General features: G+C 38.4%; 1 protein-coding gene across 1 annotated transcript in view; it reads left to right on the forward strand.

The window, feature by feature from the left end:
- The window catches only part of eml5 (EMAP like 5), a 45,994-nt gene that overhangs the window by 2,231 nt on the left and 20,239 nt on the right, over positions 1-23,524 (forward strand). Inside the window, exons 2-16 of the mRNA XM_014996631.2 lie at positions 5,785-5,944; positions 9,606-9,704; positions 10,792-10,860; positions 14,837-15,022; positions 15,519-15,654; positions 16,886-17,087; positions 18,204-18,341; positions 18,450-18,706; positions 18,792-19,004; positions 19,093-19,260; positions 20,492-20,598; positions 20,682-20,800; positions 20,882-21,068; positions 21,197-21,302; positions 22,045-22,138. Coding sequence (XP_014852117.2) covers positions 5,785-5,944; positions 9,606-9,704; positions 10,792-10,860; positions 14,837-15,022; positions 15,519-15,654; positions 16,886-17,087; positions 18,204-18,341; positions 18,450-18,706; positions 18,792-19,004; positions 19,093-19,260; positions 20,492-20,598; positions 20,682-20,800; positions 20,882-21,068; positions 21,197-21,302; positions 22,045-22,138 — 2,241 coding nt within the window. The remainder of the gene's footprint in view (positions 1-5,784; positions 5,945-9,605; positions 9,705-10,791; positions 10,861-14,836; positions 15,023-15,518; positions 15,655-16,885; positions 17,088-18,203; positions 18,342-18,449; positions 18,707-18,791; positions 19,005-19,092; positions 19,261-20,491; positions 20,599-20,681; positions 20,801-20,881; positions 21,069-21,196; positions 21,303-22,044; positions 22,139-23,524) is intronic.

Genomic DNA, 23,524 nt, shown 5'->3' on the forward strand with positions numbered 1-23,524 from the left:
TTTCAAAGATTTAGACCCTATGCTAAACATTTGTTCTCTTTTGAAAAATCCGCTAATACAAAGTAGGGTAGATACATTGCTTTCTCAGTTAGATAGTATTTTGAGTTTTTGGTAAGCTTAAGTGATGTGAAAAGTTTTGCAAGGCGCTGTCACCAAAAGTCAAAATTTTGTTTATATTTTGCTTCCAAGGAGCTAGTCATTCATGCAACATAATAAAATGGTCTTGATCGGTTGTTTCTGAAAGTATTTTAAAGTTTTTCTTTAAATTTTGTTCTTTTAACCTATTTCTGCAGATGTTCACAGCATATTGTGAAGAGTGCTTTAAAAATGAGAAAATGCACAAAAAATGTCAAAAATGAATTAGTTTTTATAGTTTTTAATAGTTATGTGTGTTATAACAGAATGGTAGCTTGCCGATAACAAAATCCATAAAGATATCTTATAAAATAGGTTATATAGCTAGATGTCTGTTCTGTGTGGATGTAGCACTGGCTCATTCCTTGAGCTGAGTAGACATTTATGCTTGAATGATGAAGATTTAAGTGCCTTAGCAAACAAACATCCTTCCTTTGAGCAAGTCAGAAGACAACCAAATCCAAAATAATGATAAAATGATAACCTTAAAGGAAAACCCAGGGTTAAAATGTAGCTATTATAAGGCAAATATTTTCACATTTAAACATGTTGTAGTATTCAGATGGGTTTTTTTTTTTATCAGAAAACATTCTTTTCCTCAGCTAAGGGATATTAATTTATAATGATTTGGAGTTGCTGAAATTATGCTAACAGAATTTCTTACATAATATAATAGACATTGGATCCCCTCACAGCAGAGGTCAGGAGTTCAGGTTTTCTATTAATGTATCACCTGGTTGTAGTCGCATTAATATGTCTTAAGTAATCAGGTGAGATGCTAGAGGAGTGCACAACCTTTCGTGACACCACCAAGAGTAACGAGCTGCAGATAAGTGCTCTCATGTTGCAGTAATTCATATGGAAAAGATGGCGTCCTGTCACAGTGCAGCTATGATATACTCTGGCTGTCATATTATGATTTAGAGTGGCCTTTAATTTCAGGGTTTTATGTTTTCATAAGAAGTTCAGAATTTAGTTAGAGTATTTTCCAGATTTGTTCCCTGTCCTATTGCCTATCCATCAATCCCTTGTTCATATTTTAAACTCACTTTTACCACTGTGGAAATGTTTATGGGCATGATTTTTGGTTTTATACTTCAACAAACGGTCAAGAGGAAATTTTGACATAGACATGTACAGACCCTTTTAAATAAGATTCTCACTTACTGCCTTGATAAGCTTTTATCCCACTCTAGTTTAAAAAAAATGATGGAGGGATTTTTTGTTGAGTTTTTAGTTTTCATTTAACTTTTTTTCTCTGTGGCTCATTGATTCTTTGTCAGTAATATAACTCAACATATTGCTTGGTGACTGTGCAGAAGCTTCAGTTAAAATGAAATTTGCAATGAAACGGAAACAACCAAATCAGCAACATGTTTTAAACCTTTGGTAAATATACAACCAAGTACGGTGCATTTACATGCCTGTAATATATTTGTCCAGACAGACATCCAAACCCAATTTATAAAACAGTGTTTGAGATGCCAAAGCATATAGAGAGAGGACCAAAAAAATCTGAGAAAAGAAAGAAAGAATGAATTCATTCACTTCTAGTCTTTCAGTCATTCTGGTATCAAACAACAGAAACATATAATTTATGTAGAGAGAAGCAAAAGCATAGAAGTCTTGGTGTTAAGTCAGTTCAAGCTTTTCTGTTTGATCAACAATTAATGGGTGCCGTTTTAGAAGATTTCAGTTTTAATTTTATCTCTTTTTTGAAGCTGCTTACTCTGCGCCTCAAAGTATTTGCAATAACAATAATAAAGATCAAAACAGCTTTATTAAAAGTTTTGTAATCATGTTTGATCAGACTGAATTATCAGGTATTTTTAAAGAAGGCATATAAATAAATATACACTCTCAGCAAAGTCAGGTATTGTTATTGATTGGGGAGTGCTAATATGGTTGCCTGGGTGACTTCAAAACCTTGAGTTGTTCTTTAATATCAGGCCAATACAAATTTTTCAAAACAAGCAACAGTAGAAAGAGCAATTAGTCTTTAGATAAATGTTTAATGGATTTAGCACCACAATTTTTTCAGCTGTTTTAGAAATATTGACTGATTCATGTGAACGCTATCAAGAAGCTTTAGTGATCACAGGAATAAAAGCCGGCCTCCTACTTTATGGTGGACCAAAAGCCAGAAATACTTTTTGTTTCAAAGAAAAAATGAGAGCAGCTGGCAATGCAGCTACAAAGATCAGGCAATTAGCATGTTAAGTTTGCAAAAAGTCTTAGTATAAAGTTTGTTCAAATTAAAGTTTCTTTTCATTATATTTTGTTGGGATGCAATGTGCTAGATCAAGAAAGAGGTTTTCTCCAGCATGGATGGGGAAAATGGTCAAAGTTGATGAAAGGAAGCTAAATACATGATTATCCTTGTAGAAAACCTGTTAGAGGCACCAAACGTTTTGATCCCGGGGTGGAAGTTCACCTTCCAGCAGAACAACAGCTCTAAACCTACAGCCAGAGCTGCAACTCCAACGAACTGATCGAATGTTTTGCAAGACACTGTGATTTTAATATAAGGGTTGCTATATCTTTACTGTACCTTATTCTGTATTTCTATCCAGAGAAGTGTGGCAGCTGTTAGAATTAAGGGTCCACCTGCAGGACACCAGAGGCAGAAGACTGAAAAAAAAATAAAAATAAAAAATTTATGAAACCTAACAAAACCGAAGGGTTAAACACCAGAGCACATTCTACAAGGAAAAAAATCCTTCCTAAACCCAGAAATGAACATTATAATAAAATTAACTCATAAATGGAGAGCAAGGAGAACAACAGGGGGATACGTCTGTCAGAACATGGACAAACACAAGCGGTACACGTGGAAACAATGATGACAATCACAGGTGAAGGTAAAACAAGGCATAACTAATGAGAACAGAGGCATCTAAGGCACAATGAGGCCTTACAGTGTCTCAAATTTCTCAGAATATTATATTTTGATATCTTTAATGCTAACTTTCTGATTGAGTATTCCTGGGGTTTTTTTGTTTTGTTTTGTTTTTTGTTTTTTTTTGTTTGTTTTTGTACAAAGATTAAGCGTGAGAAATAGGGTTATTTGATGCTAAGTGGCCTGGCTTGTTTAATATTTAAAAAAATGACCAGCATGTTTATGCTCATGTAAATGCTTTGAGATGAGATAATGAATGGAAATCTGGTCCCTGAAGAGCATATCTGTCCCACCAAGTTAGGATCCTTTACAGTTTATGCACTTACTGTGGCACACGGGTCTTATTTACGCCTGCTCTTAGTGCAGTTTATGAAAATGGCTTAGTGCTGTGAACAAATGCTAAACTTCTGATTGTTTTGAGACACTTACGATTTGCTATAAAAATATCTGATTTAATATCATCCTTGACACAAATTGGGAAGAAATGAACACAACATGAACATCACTCTGACCATTTCCTTTCATCTGATGTAACAGTTTAGATCAAATTAGGGATGTTTGGTCACCATTTGAAGCAAAAAGATCATAAACAAACTGGTTTTTAAATGGATTAAGGGAAACATTAAGGTTCGTGAATGGCCCCAACCTCAACCCGATTAGAAATTTAATGGAAGATATTGTGCATTATACCTGGAAGGCAGGTACAAGCCAAGAAACAAACCAGTTTATTTACAGTCTACCATTTCTGCAAGAAGATTGATCAAATATCTTAACAGAAGCTTTTTGATAAAAACAAAAAGTGTGTAGTTTCACAGCGACTTGCTGAGGCACATATATATTAGAAGTCTTGTATGTAAATATTTGCAATAAAAGCAAACTTTTGTAATTATTAGAACCAAATATGTGTTTTATTCTGTTTTCATCAATTAATTTCTAAAGCTAAAGTAAGATTCACTGTTTTTGTTTTTTTTTGTTGACAAATCAAGATGAACACAACTGGTAAATTTCAAATTTGCTGTATGTAGAACAAAAATAAACACATCATACAGCTAATTTGATCTTAACGTTTACTAAGTTGTTTTTAAATTTGAGTTTCAGAAACTAATTTTAAAGCAGTTTTCGATATTGCAGGAGATGTCCCTATTATATTGTTAGTTTCTTTTTTTAATTATTCTCGAAAATTGCGCCGTAAACATGATAATTTATTATAACCAGAACCAGAAGTTGGTAACTTTGAAATCCAGAAACAGATAATTACTTTTAACTTAAAAGGACTAGCTTCAGCTGCTCTTCACCTCTTGTGCTGCGTATTTGTTTTCACCTTGAGAAATCGCCTCCCGAGGCTCGTTATTGGCCCTGAATTTACATGAAAACATTCAGTTTAATTGCTGCAGCATTTGCTGTAGCTACTTTCATGCTACAGCATTTGGCAGATGGAAGGCAGCCAAGCAGCCGTTGCTTATATCAAACAGAAGAGCCGTGGCAACGCGCTGCAGGCTAAGTCATTAGTGATGGCATTTAGGAAGCTCTTCAGATGGAGAAATGTAAGCGAAACAGTGATCTTGTAGCCGTCACTAAGGCTTCTTGTCTTACATGTGGGAACATTGTCATTCTGTGCATATTTAAACACAGTGGGATACACAAATTAAGGGACATTTTAAATTAAAATCAGAGTTACCAGTGGATATCGTTAAGTTTTTTCAGTTTGGATGCATTTCCAGTGCAGCACCTGCTTGCATCAAGCGTTTTTCTCTTCTGTCTATCTTCATCTCAAAATGCTTCAATGATTTTTTTTTTCTTTTCCTCTGACAGCTATTTTTAGCTTCTTTTTCACTCTGATTATATAAGGCATAAAAAGTAAAATGAGGAATGTTCCAGGTTGGACGGAGGTTCAAAGCAAGTTGAGAAATCAAAGGGGAGGAGAGGGAACAAAATTCAGCCCAGTCCCGTTTAGACCACCTCAGCTTTGTCACGACAGCACTTACATCCCTTTTTGTCTGCAAATGGAGTGCCACCTGTCAGAAAAAGAGAGATTCACACTGAAAATGTGAAGAAGAAGTGGTCAAAAGAGGCGTATGCATTTGCTCAGGCAAAGTCTACGTTTTTAGAAGACCCAACTTGGATCAGTTTGAGGAGAACAGCTGGTTAAACTGATTTTAATAAGCTCTTTGGTACCATGAGTCCAGGCGAGGTGAACATGACGGGGATCTGCTGACAGGATGGGTGGAGTGGAAAGAGGGACGGTTGAAGTGACAGTTTAATGCAGCTGGCTGTTTCCCAGCAGCGGAGTGGGAACGCATGTAGGAGGGGGGAAGTTTGAGTGTATGGAAAGGAAGGATTATGTAACAGAGTTACAAACATATGCCTGGTGATGCAAGGAAACCCCAGATGGGGGAAAGAAGGAGAAATACATGAATGATACGTCAAGAAATTGACCAAACAAACCCCATAAAAAGAATGAATCTCGCAGGTTCACCAGTGCTGCTTTCTGAACTCCATGAAAACTCTGTTGACTTGAATGAAGCCTGGCTGTGTGTGCATTTGAGCATGACCAGGTTAATTGAACCATGTCACCTCATCAAGCTGCCCCTGTGATTCCATGTTCAGACCCAGTGCAGACCTAATGTGCTCATCTCAAATCAGCGGTTTGTGCTGGCAGGGTGACTCCCTCGTACGCCCCCCGGCACACGCATGCAAGCACGCAAATGGGAGCAGCTAACCCTCTCTCCCCTCTTTATGCTTCTTTACAGTTTAGCTCTGCATCCGGAGCGCGTGCTGGTCGCCACGGGACAAGTTGGCAAGGAGCCTTACATCTGTGTGTGGGACTCTTACACTGTGCAGACCGTGTCCATCCTGAAGGACGTGCATACACACGGCATCGCCTGCCTGGCCTTCGACCTCGAGGGACAGGTACAGTGTGGAAGCTATTACTACAAATTTGAATCACTGGGACAACATTTCCTGAAGTACTGGGTGGTGGAGTCATCCTGGTTTTCTCTTCATTTCCCCCCAAATAGTTCAGTTTCTTGCATTTTGTAAAAGTGCAGTTCTTCAGGTTAGACAAAAGCAAAGCTTTTCAGGATTTCTATTTTTAATAAACGTGCAAAACACTCAAAAACTTTTTTCCACTTTGTCATAATGGGGCATTTGTGTGTAGATTTTTGAGCTAAGATGTAATTAATTAATTAATTTAATACAATTTGGAATAAATCTTTAACATAAAATGTAGGAAAAGGGAAGTGCTGTGAATACTTATCTGTACTTTTGCTTGCTTTCTATTGTGATCTGATCATTGTCAGGGCTTTTTTGTTTGTTTGTTTTCTAAAGCTACTTACAGAGCCTTGCAAAGGGACTGATGCACCACTGCAATGTATTTTATCTGACTGTAATTTAATAGAGCAGCATAGAGCAGTACACAATTGTGAAGTGGAAGGGAAATAATGTATTGTCAAAACTTTTTACTGATAAAAATGAGTAATTAGAACATCAATTTTATTTTAAAGTCAGTTAGATTTAGATCTGGACTTTGACTGGTCCATTTTGACACATGAATGCACTTTGATCTAAACTATCTCTGGGTGTATGTTTAGGTTCTTTGTTCCAGTGGATAGAGAGTAACCACCTCAGTCTCAAGTCTTTTGCAGCCTCTAACTGGTTTCCTTCCAGGATTGCCTCATTATTTACCTCGGCCTGCTTCCTTGTCCTTGCTGAAAGAAATCATTCCCATATAATGATGCTGCCACCGTACCTTGGTCTGTTCTGGATGATGTGTAGTGTTAGATTTTTGTATTTATGCTAAAAATTCAATTCAGGCTTGAACTAATCAAACAACATTTGTTTATTTATTTAGGGGTATCAAAATAAAAGTGATTGACTGAAAATATGCAGCATACCTTTCAGTTATTTTTTGTAAAAATATATCCTTCTTCTATTAACCCACATTTTGGTTGAAAGATAAAATACATTGTTTATCATATCTGAACTCTGAAATATGAATCATGAAAAGCTCTTATGCTCAAAGTGTGACCCAGTGTTGTTTTGAAACATAACTTTTTGAACTTCTTTTTACAATCTTTTCAAAGATGCAATTTGTTACCACTTTTTGGTTTCAATCTCTAAAGATAAAGACTGGCAGATGTTAGAAAATATTCTGTACTAAGTACCTAATCCTCCAAAACAGAATTAGGCACTAATTATGTTTAGTACATTAAAAGAATTAGGTACTAAAACTGAGTTGTAGAAAAAATATATAAGTTAAGTACTATTTAAGTTCCCACTGCAAAAATTATGTTGATGTTTGTTGCAAGGACTGGATTGAAAATGAGTCATAAAAGCAGCCATGAACCAAAGAAAGGACCTTCAGAAAAGCTACACCATTTTGAAAAAACACTTTAAATAATTACAAAAGGTTTACCATCAGTTAATATTCATTCATTGCCTCATCCTACCAGGCTGAAAACGTCAATAATAAGAACCTGCAGCAGATTTTTATAAATGGGAATGACCCTTTGTTATTTTCCTGCTCTGGCTCAGAGTTGGGGATTTAGATGGAAAATGACAGCGTTTAGCAGCTCTGTTTACTCTATATTTATTTCCTTTCTGGACAAAACCTAAGAATCACGGCGCTATTATCCTGTCCATCCACTAAGGCAAAATCAGAATAGATACACTAATGTTTGAGACATCCCTTGTTTATATTAGATTTCAGTGTATTTGATGCGGTTTTATTGTCTATTATGGAATGTGGCGAAAAGGTAGAGCACTCTGTGTCGTTTTATTCTTGTTTTTAGTATCTTAGATATTTTTCTGCATTATATGAGGGTACATTAGATGCAGTTTTTTTATGTCTGCTTAATTTTCCATGTATATCTGAGCTAACGTTGTGGCTAAGATGATGCTTATTAAGGCTGACAATAAAGCTGAACATTTCTTTTGCCTATTTTTTGTAGATATTCCACATTGACTCTAACATTTCTTCTTAGTGGGTAGCTGGAAATCAGTTTGACCAACATGATTATCATTTTGGTTTTGGCAGCTGAAATTTGTCACCAGTTTAAAAGTTTAACTTTCTCAAATGTTTCAAACAAAAATGAGGATCACCCAATCAAAGAAACAAACAAAAACATTTACTTCATTGCTTTCTTCTTACATAAGGGCTAGCAATTATATAGAATTAGATTTACTTATGTGTGTAAAATTGTAGCTGATAGGTTGTCTTGAAAATCTCCATCTACACAGATAAATAGGGGATGCAAAATCAAAAACACCAACTGTGTCTGAAAAAAATGCTCAGATCTGTTCTGCATTCATCGCTGTCCAGACGAAAGTCATTGATGAAAGAAAGTCAAAAGTTTGTAGTTTGGAGGAAGGTGCAAATTTGGTTATATGAATAGTCGAATACTTTGTCTTAATACTTTTCATTGTAAAAAATTATGTCTGTAAAAATGTTACACTCATTAAAAGAAAAAGAAAATCTCCATATACATCAGCCACCTGCTGGACAGGACAAGTTTAAATCAGTATTGAACTGCAGTTGGGGACCTCACAAAATCAATCCAAGGGACACGAACGGCCCCCGGGCCACTCTGCCGTTTTGCTAGAGGCTTCAAAGCAGACTGAGGAAGAGGTTCAGCTTTAAATTTGTTTGTAAAAGAACTCTTCCTCTTTTCAACTCACTTCACGCACTACAATATCCCTGAAAAGGAGTGACAATCATTCACTGCATACACATTTTATACAGTGGATGATGTGAAACAAAATTACAGTGATTGGTTGTGAAAAAAGGTGGAAAGAATTGGTGGCTTAGACCGAGACCCCCTTCGGTGGTGACTAAACCTCTCTTTGTCTCTGCCTCATGCTAACCTTGATCCCCTTAGCTGCTGTGTGTTATCAGACAGGCTGTGAGAGATCAACAGCCTGTCTGATAACAAGCTGCCAATCAGCCTGTGCTGTCTGGCTGCTGTTTTGGCTTCTAAAAAAGTATTCATCCCTCTTATGATTGCTTGAATTTAATAATTTGGATGAAACCGTGGCGATGCAAGGGAAACGTGAATCACAATTTTTTTGTCATCAGAATCTATAATTTGGAAACCATGAACCCCTGAAATTATCTATCAGATCATTTGAATAGTTGTTGGGATAAATGAATTGGCAGATTATTCATAAGCAACCCACCATCCAATTGGTTTCATTGCATATAATCTCTTCTCCTCATGAGCACAAACTGCTAGAATACAGACCCTTCAAATGCCTTGCCAGAGACTTCTGTACATAGCCGAACATTGATTCTGCAGAGGATTAAAGAGGACATTCCCTAATATGTGAAGTAAGCTGCAGGGCAGAGAAGGATTTCCATGAGAAGCCACTCTCACCTCTTCTGCTCCACTGATGCTGCCTACTCAATCAGCTGCAGGTGTCTCCTCTGGCAAAAGTGCTCAAATGTTTCTCCATGGAAGTGCCAGAGGCTGGACAACTGTTCTGCAGCCATTATTAGCTCCTTGATTGTGGTTTACACTGAATGTTTGCAGCAAGGCAGCAGATAGTCTGTGATTTCTCTGTGCTCTCTTTGCAGTGCCTGGTGTCTGTGGGCTTGGACTCAAAAAACACAATCTGTGTGTGGGATTGGAGGAGAGGGAAAGTTCTGGCAGCTGCTCCTGGTCACACTGACAGGGTAAATACTTTCTTCCCATTTGGTCTACATCACATTGAGATATTGAAAGAAGATTAAGTTTCAACTCTTGGATTTTTATTTTTGACAAAATACAGCACAGATATGCTTTTCCGTTGTTAAAACAATAACAAAATTTTAACGAGAAACAACTCGGAGATATTTTATAGCACCTGTTACTACCTAGCACAATAATAAAGGTCTTGTGCCTTAATTAGGGTTTTGTTTTAAAGCTCATTAAGCATCTGGAGTTTGAGGATGTGTCCTTTTAAAGGCAGAGTTTGTGATTTTTAACAATCAAATCGAAACACAAAGCTAAAGTTAAGTGATAGGCCTGCCTTCAGCATTAACAAAAATGCTACTAAGATCATGTAGTATCGGCTAGGCTAACAGCAGCTGATGCAATTATTGGGTAATATTTACGTTAACTAACTCTCTATGCTAACAATATTGTGCTGCTTTTAGTCTACATGCTAATGTTGCTATAAGAGCTACCAGTAGATAGCACTGCCTGTTATACTTACAATAATTTTATTCTATTCTGAGCCAAAATTAAACTTTATGTTTAATGGCCACCACCAGCATATTAGCTTAGATTAGTTAACTCTGTATGGCATACTAACAACATGTTGATCTTTAGCTAATACTTGTTAAATATAATTAAATCTTCTTAGCATATCACTAGCATTTTAGCCAACATTACCGTTCTGTACCACTAGATTTTAACATAAAGGTGTAAATGTAAGCTTACAATTGAAACTGTACTCCCCTTCCACTTTGTCTGAGAGGGATAGATCAGACCCACCCTTCAAATAAGAGGAAAAGAAGGGTGCATTTGGAGTAATCTTTCAAATTTATCAGCCTTCATTGCATCACCTTCAAAGAACACAGCTCCTCTTTCTACTATGCTCACAGAAACAGTTTGTATGTGCTAAACTTACCTTGGCTAACATGCTAACTTTTACAGATTTGTCCCATTAGAAAAGCTTTTACCTTGAAAAGTTTTTGTGTACCTTATGCATTAAATTGGCTCCATTCATATCTGCGGAGGTGCCCATCACAGATTTAATTTTCTTTTTTCTTTTTGCAGATATTTGACATATCGTGGGATCTGTATCAGCCGAACAAGCTCGTAAGCTGTGGTGTCAAACATATCAAGGTAAAGCTATTTTTGTTTATTTCACAAGCAGCTAAACACAGTCTGAAATATGCTGAAGCTGTGCCTGATTTGCTGGAAAGAAAAGTGATTTTCAGTACGCTTAAGAAAGCCACTGTCCGTAAATCTTTGTTTCTGCCCTGCTTGTTCAGCTTTATCTCTCTAACAATATCAAACATTCCTAAAATAGGTCTATGCAAATCCATGGTTATTAGGCACTTTATATAAGTGGGACAGGCAATGACTCAGAGTCTCTTCCCTCAAATTTGTAGTAATCTGCACTGCAGAGAAGAAGAATGCTCTCTTTCATGGGGACCATGACACTGCCACTCAGCCCCTTCAGTTCTCTCCATTCAGCTTTTGAAAACCCTCCACTGCACAGATGTGCCCACTTCCCTTCCCAGCCTGATCTCCATCACTTCTCTTCGAACAAAAATGGTGCACATAAATCTTCAATGAGTTAATGCAGAGCGTCTTCTCCAAGTCCTCCTTGGGGATATGTGTTTGTGCTCCCAGCCGTGGAGGCTTTATTTTCCAAAACACTGGGGAAAAAAAAGAATTGTGCTTGGATTGGAAATGCACCCCCTGGCCCTGCAAGGCAAAACAGTGCAGCCTGATTAAATGGGTTTGATTCAGCTAGGCCAGACAACTGTACTTATGTTTCACTGGTGACTCCCTTATCACAATACAGCTTGACTGGCCTCTCCTCTCATAGTAACCCTCCTCACATCCCCAGAAAGTTTTCCTCCACTGCCATGACACAGAAATCCCCTCCAGTAGTTGCACTCCACCCCCATTCCCCGCTGAATCCTGCATCTCATACCCTCCTTCTCTCCTCCCCTCCATTTCCCTCCTTCTGGTTTTCTGATGCCAAGGCAATCCAACAATTGTCCCACATAATTCCCCAGGCTTCACCCTGTGGACCATGTGACATCTGCTCCCCTGTCCTGTGCTCGCTCAGCGATTATAGCACTCAGAGCATGCAGAAGATTTAGACCCGGTAATCCACTCACTATGGAGCTGAGGAAAACACAACCTCGTTGGCGAGGACAGTCAAACCTTTGTAGCTGTTTGTGTTCAGATTTGTTCAGGATAACTAAGTCAGATCATTATCTTCCTACTGACTGATTATTTAGGGACCGCTACCAGCATCATTTCTCTTCAGATACTCAGTTTTTTTTTAATAAGTTTGGTTAAGTAGTATCTCTAAACTGCATTTAGGTATGTGTGCTGTCTGACAACATATTGGCTGCTAGAGACGTGCACTAGCCTTCCTGCAACCAAAACATTTAGAAGCTGTCTAGACCACTGAAATCATTTTAAATGAATAATATTTAGAGATGCAGCCATCAATAGGGTAGAGATCAGAATTGATTAGCTTTCCTTTAAAGGGAACCTGTTATGCTAAATATACATTTTGCACATTTTTGCACTTCTCAAAACAAAACACCCAGCCATTCTTTTGGCAACAAGTTAATGTTTTTTGGTGTCTGGAAAATGAATCGTTTCAAACATCACAAATCAGCAGGCACTGCCCCTCACCTAGCAACCCCATTGAAGCCCAGTGCCTGTTACCTAGCAACCCCAGCCAAGCCAAGCCAATGACCTAGCAACCTAAGCAGAGCTCCAGTACCTGGTTAGCTGGTCTTACCACTGTGTGCATTGTGCAATGGCTGCTTGAAAAGTCAGCTGTTTTGTTGACTTACCATTCAAAAGCCACTTGCTGCATTCTTGTTGGTTGTGCAGGAGGCTCTACTTCTGCTTTTCTGCTTTTCAATCAAACTTGATTGTTGATCAGCAGGTAATATTATGATTTTTTTTTAGGTTAAACATCAAAACCATATAAAGGTTAGAGATATGCTTGTGCCCATAGTCATATTTATTACTTTATGTGATTAATCATCCACATGGCTTAAGATAGTAAATTTATGTCAGCAATAATAGAACATGTTAATGCAAGTATTTCCTTGCCTATTTAATTTAACTGTTAAATGTATTGTTGTTGATATAAGACAACATTAAATCAGTTATATCTTAAATTGTCACACAGTTATAGCCGGTTGTATGGAAGACAGCACACGTTCTGGAACACAATTTCTGCTATCAAACTATAACAAAGATTTGAAACACTGTGGCTTAAAAACTGTTAATATTTATTTAATTGTTGTTTATTTACCTCTTCAGTGAGATACCTTTAGTCTAACCACAGTTTTTTCTTTCTGTACAGAGCATAGAGTCACTCGATGTCCCTCTGTCAGTCAGCTGGCTGCAACTGTTGATTTGGAAATATACTTTGTCAACTCAATGCAACAAGGTTCATTGAGTTGATATTTCATTTGTGGTGTGCAAAAGTACGCTATGTTCTCAGTGAATTTAAATTGAATGATATATTGATTTCCAGTGTGTGCAACTGCAATATATAAGCAGAAAAGATACGGCAGAAAAATGCTGAAAATCATATAAATGAGTCACTTTCAGGGCAAAAAAAAAAACAAACAAACTTATTTTAACATATTTGTTACCACTTGAATATCGTATTTGTTATGTTCTTCTGCCCTAAGATCCATCATAAACCCTTTCGGTCTTCCTTTAGTAATTTGGGACAGTGGGGATTAGCCGGTTCCTGTGTCTCGCTGCCTTATCAGCTGTATGCAGGGAGGGCTGTGCAGGCACACCTCCTCCATCCCCACTGTGTCCATGAACACCACAAACCAGCCCATGACACACTTTCATCTGCATCTCCATCCTCCCTGATAACTCACACACCGGTATAATCCTCCCTCCTTGACCTTCAGCAAAGATATCTCGCTAATATCACATATTTATTAAAATCTTTCAGAGGATCTGTGGATGCCTCATGTCTTGTTAAGGCGTGCACCAGGCTTTGGATGTTTAATGGCGGGGCTGGATTTAAGCCTGTGATGCTTGTCTCTGATTATCGATCCCCTCTGTTAACGCTGAGCAGCTTTATCAGTCAAGACAACAGGTGTTAGAGAGGGCGCGATGGCCTGTTGCTGTCATGGAGCTCATTTGTTTCCTTTTCATTACCACTTTCAAGTCAATGCAGGACCTCTCTGATGTAAAACAAACTACTGAATTAGAGAGGAATAAAATAAAGCTGTAATGAACCAACTGTCGCTTTATGTGGAGTAAATATTCCTCAAGGTAGACCAGGGGAAAAGGCTGTCAGAGGAGTGATGAGTGTGTCGCGGTTTAACGTGCCAGTGTCTGCGGTTCAGTATTCGAGACGCCTTCCCTCAGCTTCATCCCTGTGATCTCATCCCTATGCAGACAGGGCGTCTCTCTTTCGTTCTTTCCTCCTGTGCTGGATGGATTTAGCCTTCAGATGAGGTCGTGTGCACGCATCCCAATGATGCCGTTCATAAGTAATGAGCCTGCGTGGACGTGCCTGTGTCTGTGCATGCTGATCAGGCGGTTGCAGGACTGACCCTCCACCGCTTCTCGCCTGAGCAAAACCTACAAATATCACACAGAGAGGAAGGGAGTGCTTTAAGGTCCCTGTGTGTTGTTTATACTGTGGATTTAAAACACCTGGACAACCCTGTTAAAATACCAGATTTTATGATGTATTAAATAATTTCTGTTATTTTCACCTATCATGTGACTTAAAGCCTGAAGAACTCATAGTCTTTCACGGGGAATAGTACAAATGGTAATAACAGTTGCTTAAGTACTTTTCCCCCCCTTGAGTTTCAGTTGAATTATACAGGATAAACGTCTCATAAAAGGTGGGAACAGGTTTTAAAATATGTAACTGTCTAACTAGGCATTTCAACAATTTTATAGACATTTTATAGCCACTGCATTCGAGCAAAAACACACTTGACCTTGTGGCACTCTGTTGTTTCCAAATACTGCATAATTGACAATTTGCCCTTTCAGGGCTGGATTAGACAGGAGGATTATTAGCCACAAAGCTGGTTCACAGTCTCATCTTTTTTTTTTTTTTTTTTGCCAGTTTTGGAGTTTATGCGGTAATGCCCTCACACCCAAACGTGGCGTTTTTGGCAAAACGGGGGATCTCCAGACCATCCTCTGCCTGGCCTGCGCCAAAGACGAAGTCACGTATTCTGGGGCCCTGAATGGGGACATCTACGTGTGGAAAGGCATCAACCTGATGAGGACAATTCAAGGAGCTCATGGGGTATGTTCTCACTATCTTGCAAAAAAAGATACATATACATAAATGCTGCAACGTACATGTAAGAGTGGAACTGGACATGCATGTTTGCTTCATTTGATTCTGCTCAGAAGAGAAGGATCAGCTTTTTGCTCCACAGGATTAAATGATATCTGTGGGATCAACAGCTGGGTGAGGGGGGCAGCCGAATGGGGGAGGGGATAATAACTACAGTACATCGTCATTTCAGCTTTTTTTATTCCTAAACTTCTTACTAGAGCTTCAGGAAGAGGCCTGCTTATGCATAGAGTATTTGTAAAAGACAGAAAAAGGCCCTCAATAGTAGTAAGAGTAAATTCTCCTGCTCCTCATTGAAGTCTTTTTATGAGGTCACAGTTGCATGCTTGCAGTTGCTAAAGCCTTGTTTAATAAATGGCTGGCTGTAGCTGGGACTGGTTGTATCGTCCCCTGTTTTTGCTGTGCAGATCCTCACTGACAGCCTGTCATTTTTCTTCCCCAGTCAGGGATTTTCAGCATGAATGCCTGCGAGGAGGGTTTCGCTACAGGGGGACGGGACGGCAGCGTCCGGTTATGGGATCTGAACTTCAAGCCAATTACTGTCATCGATCTCAGGGAAACAGACCAGGGATATAAAGGTGATGTCAAATTGCCTACCTGTTTTTCCTTTAATGAGGGTACAGGAGAGCAACGAGGCAAGCTGTGTTCTCCGAGGTGCTGAGATAATCCTATAAGTCTAATTTCTCCAAATTTCTGTTTGGTTTACTAACATTATCCTTCTTGTTTTCTGTTTCCTCCATCTTCTTTACTTATAATCTTGGACGTAACAGTAGCTAGAGGTGAAAATAGCCGAGGTGGGTAACATTACTGAGGGCGGAGATTAATTTCCATTTCAGTCTGTTTGTAGCAGTCCCCATTGTTGGCTCAGCTCTTTCTATTGTTGTTAGCAAGTCTTTTGCTGTTTTTGCACTATGAACAGTTCCCATCTTCATTCAATGTCTTGTGGAAAAGGTGAAGTGTTAAATATATATAAAAAAATCACCATATTATACAGTTATTCAGTCTTGTTTTAATAATTTTATTCTGCTAGACAGATTAAATCAAACCCAAATTAATCTTAGCTCTAGCACTGCCTTGCAAAAGTATTTATAACTCTTGAACTTCTCCACCTTTTTTTATGTTACACCATACAAACATTTCTTTTATCAACTTCACATTGCTTTAGCATTTTTGACCAAAGTTATTAAGAGGAGCATGTGACTCTGGAGCTTGCAGATCCTTGGTCTATCATGTGACATTCCAATAAAACAATGTTTTGAAGAATTGAGGTTTCAACATGACAAACGAAAGAAAGTTTAAAGGGATAGAAATATATTTGCAAGGCATCAATAGTTCCTAGCCCACTTTTTTCTGTACATAAAATCCAACCTTAAGGCTGAAATAATAATAATAAAAAAAGAATTGTTGCAGGACTTGATGTTCTCTTTCTTGTCAGTATGGTTCTGGTCATGTGTTTAAGGTTTTGTCGTATTGACTGCATGATAGGTAATGCCCAAAGACATTTGCACAGCATTGTATGTGAGCAGCACATGCATCATGCATCTGACTGTAGCTGTACTACCCAGATTCAGTTACAGACTGGCTTGACAACATAATGTCATCACCCTGTACAAATCTCCGTCCTAGCCTGCAGATGGCTATTATCACCTCCTGTCTTTAAAGCGGCTTTTGTGAGTCTTATAATGACTGTAAAAGCAGCAAATGTGCGTCTCCTCCCATGCTTGCGTGCTTGATGTTTGTTCTGTTTTCACAGTTTGCCTGAACTATTGAGTGTGTGTGTGTGTCCATGTGTGTGTGTGTTTTGGATAGGGCTGTCTGTGCGCAGTGTCTGCTGGCGTGGAGATCACATCCTGGTGGGGACGCAGGACAGTGAGATCTTCGAAGTGGTGGTTCACGACCGCAACAAGCCCTTCCTCATCATGCAGGGTCACTGTGAGGGTGAGCTGTGGGCGCTGGCCGTGCACCCAACCAAGCCTCTGGCCATGACAGGAAGCGATGACCGCTCAGTCAGGTGACTCCTACTCCTCATTTCCTCATATTTTGCTTTTGGACTTTTTGATTAAGAGTCCTTCAGGATTTCTGATGAGTTCATTTGAATCTGGCTACTTTTTCATTAAGTTGTGGCTGATTTAAAGACAATTTTGTTGCTTGTTAAGATTAAGTTGGGCATCAAAAGTTACATTTAGAAAACTAGTAAAGAACTACTTTTATGCTAGACTTTTAGTCAAATCAAGTCAGTTCAAAGTGCTTTACACTATAAAAACATAATGCATTAACCAATTATGAAACAAGCAATAAACATGACAGTCAAAAACCATCATAAAGCAAACATACATCAAATATATAAATTAATATTCCAGTTACTAGGAATCAAAGGCAATTCTAAGCAGGTTTTAGCATTGATTTAAAGAAACTCAGTTTACTTGCTCACTTTAGATTCTTTGTTACTAATTGGCTGTCGTATTCTCTGCTTTTCCCCCATTTCCTTTGATTGAAATGTGGAAAAACATCCACAGCGCCACATGTAGCTGTAGAGCTGCAGGTTCCATCATAAAAACAGAATTATGGCAAAGACAGCTTCAGTAATAGAAACTGTATGTCAGCAAGTCTGGCCCATTAGGCTGATACTGCAGACAAGGATTAGGGCCTCTGGGACAAAAGAATTTAAAATCACAATTCTTAGATTAAAATCAAGAATTTCAGATTACAGTCAAAATTCAGACTTGTATGCAGGAGGCGAACCAACCTTAAAGAGGAGCATGTCATATTTAGGTGATTTTTCATGTAAAGTAAAAAGCCAGTGTCTCTAATCTTCCTCCATGTGAAGATGGAGGAAGAGTGATCAATGTGAAGACATTTTTAGTAGTTTAAAACTTCCACAGTATTACATAGTTTAGTGTAATCCAAGACCAAAAAATATTGTAAACAGGTGTTTAACTAAAACTGCACATCCCATTAATATTAATCTTTTTCTTTAATTCTACTAAATTTACAGTAAAAAAGCATTTTAACTAAAAACATAAAGTAATTAAGAGTATCGGAGAGCAGCATTATTTCTCCTCTGTATTGTTCCTGCTGATTGTGCTGCAGGTTTCTCCTCTGTTCTCACTCTTTTCTGTATCTGAAGGATATGGAGCCTCATAGATCACGCATTGATTGCTCGATGTAACATGGAGGAGCCAATCCGCTGCGCAGCCGTGAGCACTGATGGTATACACCTGGCTCTGGGGATGAAGGATGGCTCCTTCACCGTTCTTCGAGTCAGGTCAGTCATACAGTCAAAAAAACAAACTGTAAATTCCCTTTCTAAATAGCCAGTAAATGCACTGCTGTGATATTTTTTTAATCTAAGATCTTTATCCACTTTTTTTAGGGATATGACAGAAGTGGTCCACGTCAAGGACCGGAAGGAGGCTATTCATGAGCTGAAGTACTCCCCTGATGGGGCCCACTTGGCTGTCGGCTCTAATGAGAACACTGTGGACATCTATGGGGTGGTGCAGAGGTACAAGAAAGTAGGCGAGTGCATCGGCTCAAACAGCTTCATCACACACATGGACTGGTCCACAGACAGCAAATACCTGCAGACGAACGACGGCAGCGGCAGACGGCTCTTCTACAGGATGCCAAGTAAGTACGCAGCCATGACCCGCTTTGTTTCTAAGATTTGACACTGAAGTAGCTGTTTTTGTGAGATAAACTCTCTTGTGTTGAGGTGGGAAAGAGGTGACCAACAGGGAGGAGTTGAAGCTGGTGCAGTGGGCTTCCTGGACGTGTGTGTTGGGCCCTGAGGTCAATGGGATATGGCCCAAATACTCAGATATCAACGACATCAACTCTGTCGACGCCAACTTTAACAACCAAGTTCTGGTAACTGCAGACGACTATGGATTAGTCAAACTGATGCGATACCCTTGCATAAGAAAGGGTAAGGAATTCATGTACATGTATGCTTTAGTATTTATATTATCAAAGTGTCGTACGCCGTTAACCCATCTGTGTTCTCTGGATTTTAGGAGCAAAATTCAGAAAGTATTTAGGTCACTCAGCCCACATAACCAATGTAAGATGGTCACATGACTATCAGTGGGTCATAACGATTGGCGGCGCGGATCACTCTGTGTTCCAGTGGAAGTTTATTCCTGAAAGAAAGTCGAAAGAAGCTCTTCATATTGCACCACAAGGTGAGATTTGGCTCCCACCGCGTCTAGTGAGGAGATATTGTGACATGCACTACAAAAACACAAAAGTATGTTTTGTCTAGTTTCTAAGTACAAATATCATAGTACACTTGAAATAAGAGAAAAGTAACTTACAAGCAGCTTTTCAGCAAGATTTGGTAGCTGGTTTAAGTAAATTATTTCTTAATATTTATTTCACTTATAACAAGACATTTTTCCCATAAGTCAAATAATTTGCCAGTGGATATAGTAGTTTTTCATAAATACTAAGGGATTATTGACTTAAAACAAGTTCCTACATCTTGCTGAAAAGTGACTTGCAAGTTGCTTTTGTCTTATTTCAAGTACACAAAGAATTGCACTAAACTAAACAAAAAAACTTGGAAAAGATTTTGTGATTTTGCAGTGTGGATGACATACGTTAATATAACTTAATGTAAGTAAATAAAACAGTGTCTTATACATTCTGTCAACATTTAAATTTACATCTAAATTTTGACAGAAGGATCTATTCTTCTTTATAATAAAACAAAAGTAGAGAAAATAATTATGGTCATAATAAATATAAAGAATAAAGGAAATAAAACATATATACAAATGTTGTTAGAAATAAAAGACTTTATTACCTAAAAAGCCTTATCTGATCGTGGTTCACCATTAATCTTCTCCCACCAGCCTCCTGATCTTCACTTGTTAACCTATCAGACAGATTTCTCCCCATAGCTTTTTTTTTTTTTTTTTTTTTTTTAACAAACTATCATTTCTTTAAAGCCCAAGAAAGGAACGTCCGGCGCTTTAATTAAAACAAATCCAATAAAAGTGAATGGTGCTTGGAAAGTATATTTGCTTTGTCATTCTCAAGTCATATTTTTCCTCAAAGCAGAGTGCAGCTGTGCTCTCTGAAATTACTGCACATTCTAACTGCCTTTCCTTTTAATTTTCCTAATGGATCTTGTGAGTGGTCGCCCTGAGCTGCCAGCTCCGCTCATTGCCCGCTTTGGCACGGCTTCTCGTTGCTGCATCGGCGTTTTTATACATTTTGTCTGCAGCGTTGTCACCATGGAGCATGACAGCTTAATAAATAGGAGACGTCATGGTGTTATCACATGATCGGCCTGCACTGCCAGGGAAGCTGGCTGTTGTTTGTATAGAGGGATTCGTCTGATGAAGGGGCAGGTGACGGTTTTCTGTTTTTCTCTGGAAGCTTTTATGTAAACTTGCTTCCTGCCTGCAGAGACCTTGGCAGACTCTAACAGCGAAGAATCCGACTCTGATCAGTCAGATGTGCCTGAAATGGATTCAGAAATTGAGCAGGAGACGCAGCTCACGTATCGGCGACAGGTTTGTTGCAGGTTTTAACACAAACTGCAGATTCACGTCCATTTTATAAGCAGCTTAAACAAGTTTATTTTAAATGCATTCAGGTTTATAAAGAAGATCTACCTCAGCTCAAAGAGCAGTGCAAAGAGAAACATCGAGCAACAGCAATGAAGAAGAGAGAACGAGCGCCAGGGAATGGGATCAAGCTGCACTTCATCCATGGGTATAATTGAAGAGAGCTGATTTTATTACTTCCAGCTATGCCAGTTGTCTTTTCCCAAAAATATCACTTCGTACATTGCAGCTACAGGGGCTACGACTGCAGAAGCAACCTGTTCTACACCCAGACAGGGGAGATTGTCTACCATGTAGCTGCTGTTGGAGTTGTCTACAACAGGCAACAAAACACTCAACGATTCTACATGGGCCATGATGATGACATACTTTGTCTGGCTATCCACCCCCTGAAGGACTATGTAGCAACTGGCCAGGTAGATCCCAAAAGTCAAGGTTTTTTTAGTCAAAAAAACAAACAAACATTAAAGCACATTTCAGATCAATTTATTCCAGTCTGATCAAAAATTGTGATTTGTACTGATTCTGGGGTTCGTTCCTCCAGGTTGGCAGAGATTCCTCTGTCCACATTTGGGATACAGAAACGCTAAAACCCATGTCTGTGTTGAAGGGTTTTCACCAGCTTGGAGTTTGTGCTCTCGACTTCTCAGGTAATAACTAACCATTCAAGATGGAATATATATATATATAATACCTTGCAAAAGTATTAATACCCCTTTGAGTGTTTTTGAAATTTTCTACGTCAAACTTGCATGAAATCTGTTTTAAATAAATAACTCCTTAATATTAATTTTAAAAAAGTACTAGTTCCACTGGCAGATTACTTCACTTATAACATGGGAAACGTGTTTTGTTTCGGTGGAATTATTATTCTTTATGTCAATGTTAAGAAATTATTATTATTATTATTATTATTATTATTATTATTATTATTATTGACTTATAACAAGCTTATATTTCTTGCTGAAAAGTTACTTGTAAGTTAATTTTGTCTTATTTCCAGTAATCTAAAATATTTGTTCTAGAAACTAGACAAAAAAATGCTTGGTAAGATTTTGTCCAATCACATTCTGCTTTCACAAGCTACAGAGAACTTGTAAAGAATGAATTTAATTATTTCGCAAGGCAACCAATTTAGAAACAACAGTAAAAAATCTATTTCTGCCGTCTTCTGGTCACGGTTGTCTTAGCAGCTTTCAGGTAGAGCTCCTCATCTCTCTGTCTCTAATTAGGCCCGGATAGACGTGTGGCACAGATCAGTGATCCGCCTGCTGCAGATCAAACCGACTGGGGGGCTTTTATGTTGCTAATAGGAAGCAAACTTCAGTGGAGCAAAGTGAGGACTGGCTTTCTTATCACTAATGTGCTTAATTATTTTTTTCCCCTTCACAGCGGATGGCAAACGTCTGGCCTCGGTCGGCCTGGACGACAATCACACCATTGTGCTGTGGGACTGGAGGAAAGGCGAGAAGCTCTCTGCCATGAGGTTAGTTAAATCATACGTTTGCCCCTGTGGCCTGGTGCTTCGAAGATTCAACCAACCTCACTGTTAATTCAGCAGAGTGCGACTTACTTAAATATGGACATTTATGGATGAGAGTTAAATTGGAGCCACTTTGCAGCTGAAAGCTGATTAAAATGAGAAGTGGATAGAAAGGGAATTACTTTCTATGTTACGAGGCTCCTCAAGTGCAACACTAAACCCTGCTGAATGGCTACTAAGTTTGGTAAAGGATCTTTGTTTACACCCATAATTAAAAGGAACTTGAAGTAAGGAATCAGTCAAATCTTCTCTTCGTAAAGAGATGAACTACAGCAAAATATGTTGTTTTGTCCTTTAGCAAAATGGTTCACAAAAAGAAATAATAATGTGAAAATGAATCACCTCTTTACAGATTTCTCCGTTTTGCTTTTTCTATATTTTGGAGCATCAAAAAATGTTGAGTATAATAATATTAGTAATTATACAATGCAGGAAGTCAGCTATGCAACCAACCTGCACATTTGTTCACCTCTGAAAAAGAAGATTTTGGAGTGTCTAATCAACATCTGAGCTTAAATACGCTGTCGTAAACGAGCCTTTCATGCTGGAAATCTGTCTGAATTAAAACAAGTCTGCAAAGACTCTCCAGAATAATGAGCAAAGCTCATACTTAACGATAGTTTATATGAGGTAAAGCACAACCAGTTATTGGGTATCAAGTTTGTTTGGATAGCCTTTTTTCCTTAATAAATGAATTCACTGTTTTGAAACTGTGTTGTATTTACTCAGATTAACTTTGTCTGATATAAAATGTGTTTGATGATCAAAAATGATAAAGCGTGAAACTAGAAATATCAAGAGAACAGTAAATATGTCATTAAAAGTTAATGTTTTAACATCAAGTCTTCGACAGAATTGCTTTCTTTTCTAGAAAAGGTACATGGATGATTTTACAAAGCCTTGACATGTGAATTCCCTTAAATCTTGACATGTTCTATTAGCTCTTTTGCCTCAAAAGTCGCAATATCAAGAAGCAACTGGTTGAAAAGGCAGCTAAAACATCTATATAACATAAGCAACCGTTTCACTGTTGCTCAGTCATTCGATGGAAATGTTTCCCTCCTGGCTGCTTTAGAGCAAGTGCAGTGCAGGTTGCTCCCAAGGCTCTTAATATACCTCAGGGACAGCCTGGAGAAGCATTAATCTCCTTTACAGACCCTGGTTGTGCAGCGCAGTGAGGTGCACAGAGCTGGCTTGTACAGCATCACTGTCTCATCTTTAGCAGGATAAGGAGGTGGTGGTATGAGCCACAGAGGCTGCAGGGAAAGGCAGATATTCTAAAGAAAGTCTAGACTTTAAAAAAAATCAGGCAAACCACTGAGTTATTTT

The sequence above is a fragment of the Poecilia mexicana genome, unplaced genomic scaffold (genome assembly GCF_051168715.1).
Source record: "Poecilia mexicana isolate PSO_F unplaced genomic scaffold, ASM5116871v1 scaffold_22, whole genome shotgun sequence".
Taxonomy (NCBI): domain Eukaryota; kingdom Metazoa; phylum Chordata; class Actinopteri; order Cyprinodontiformes; family Poeciliidae; genus Poecilia; species Poecilia mexicana.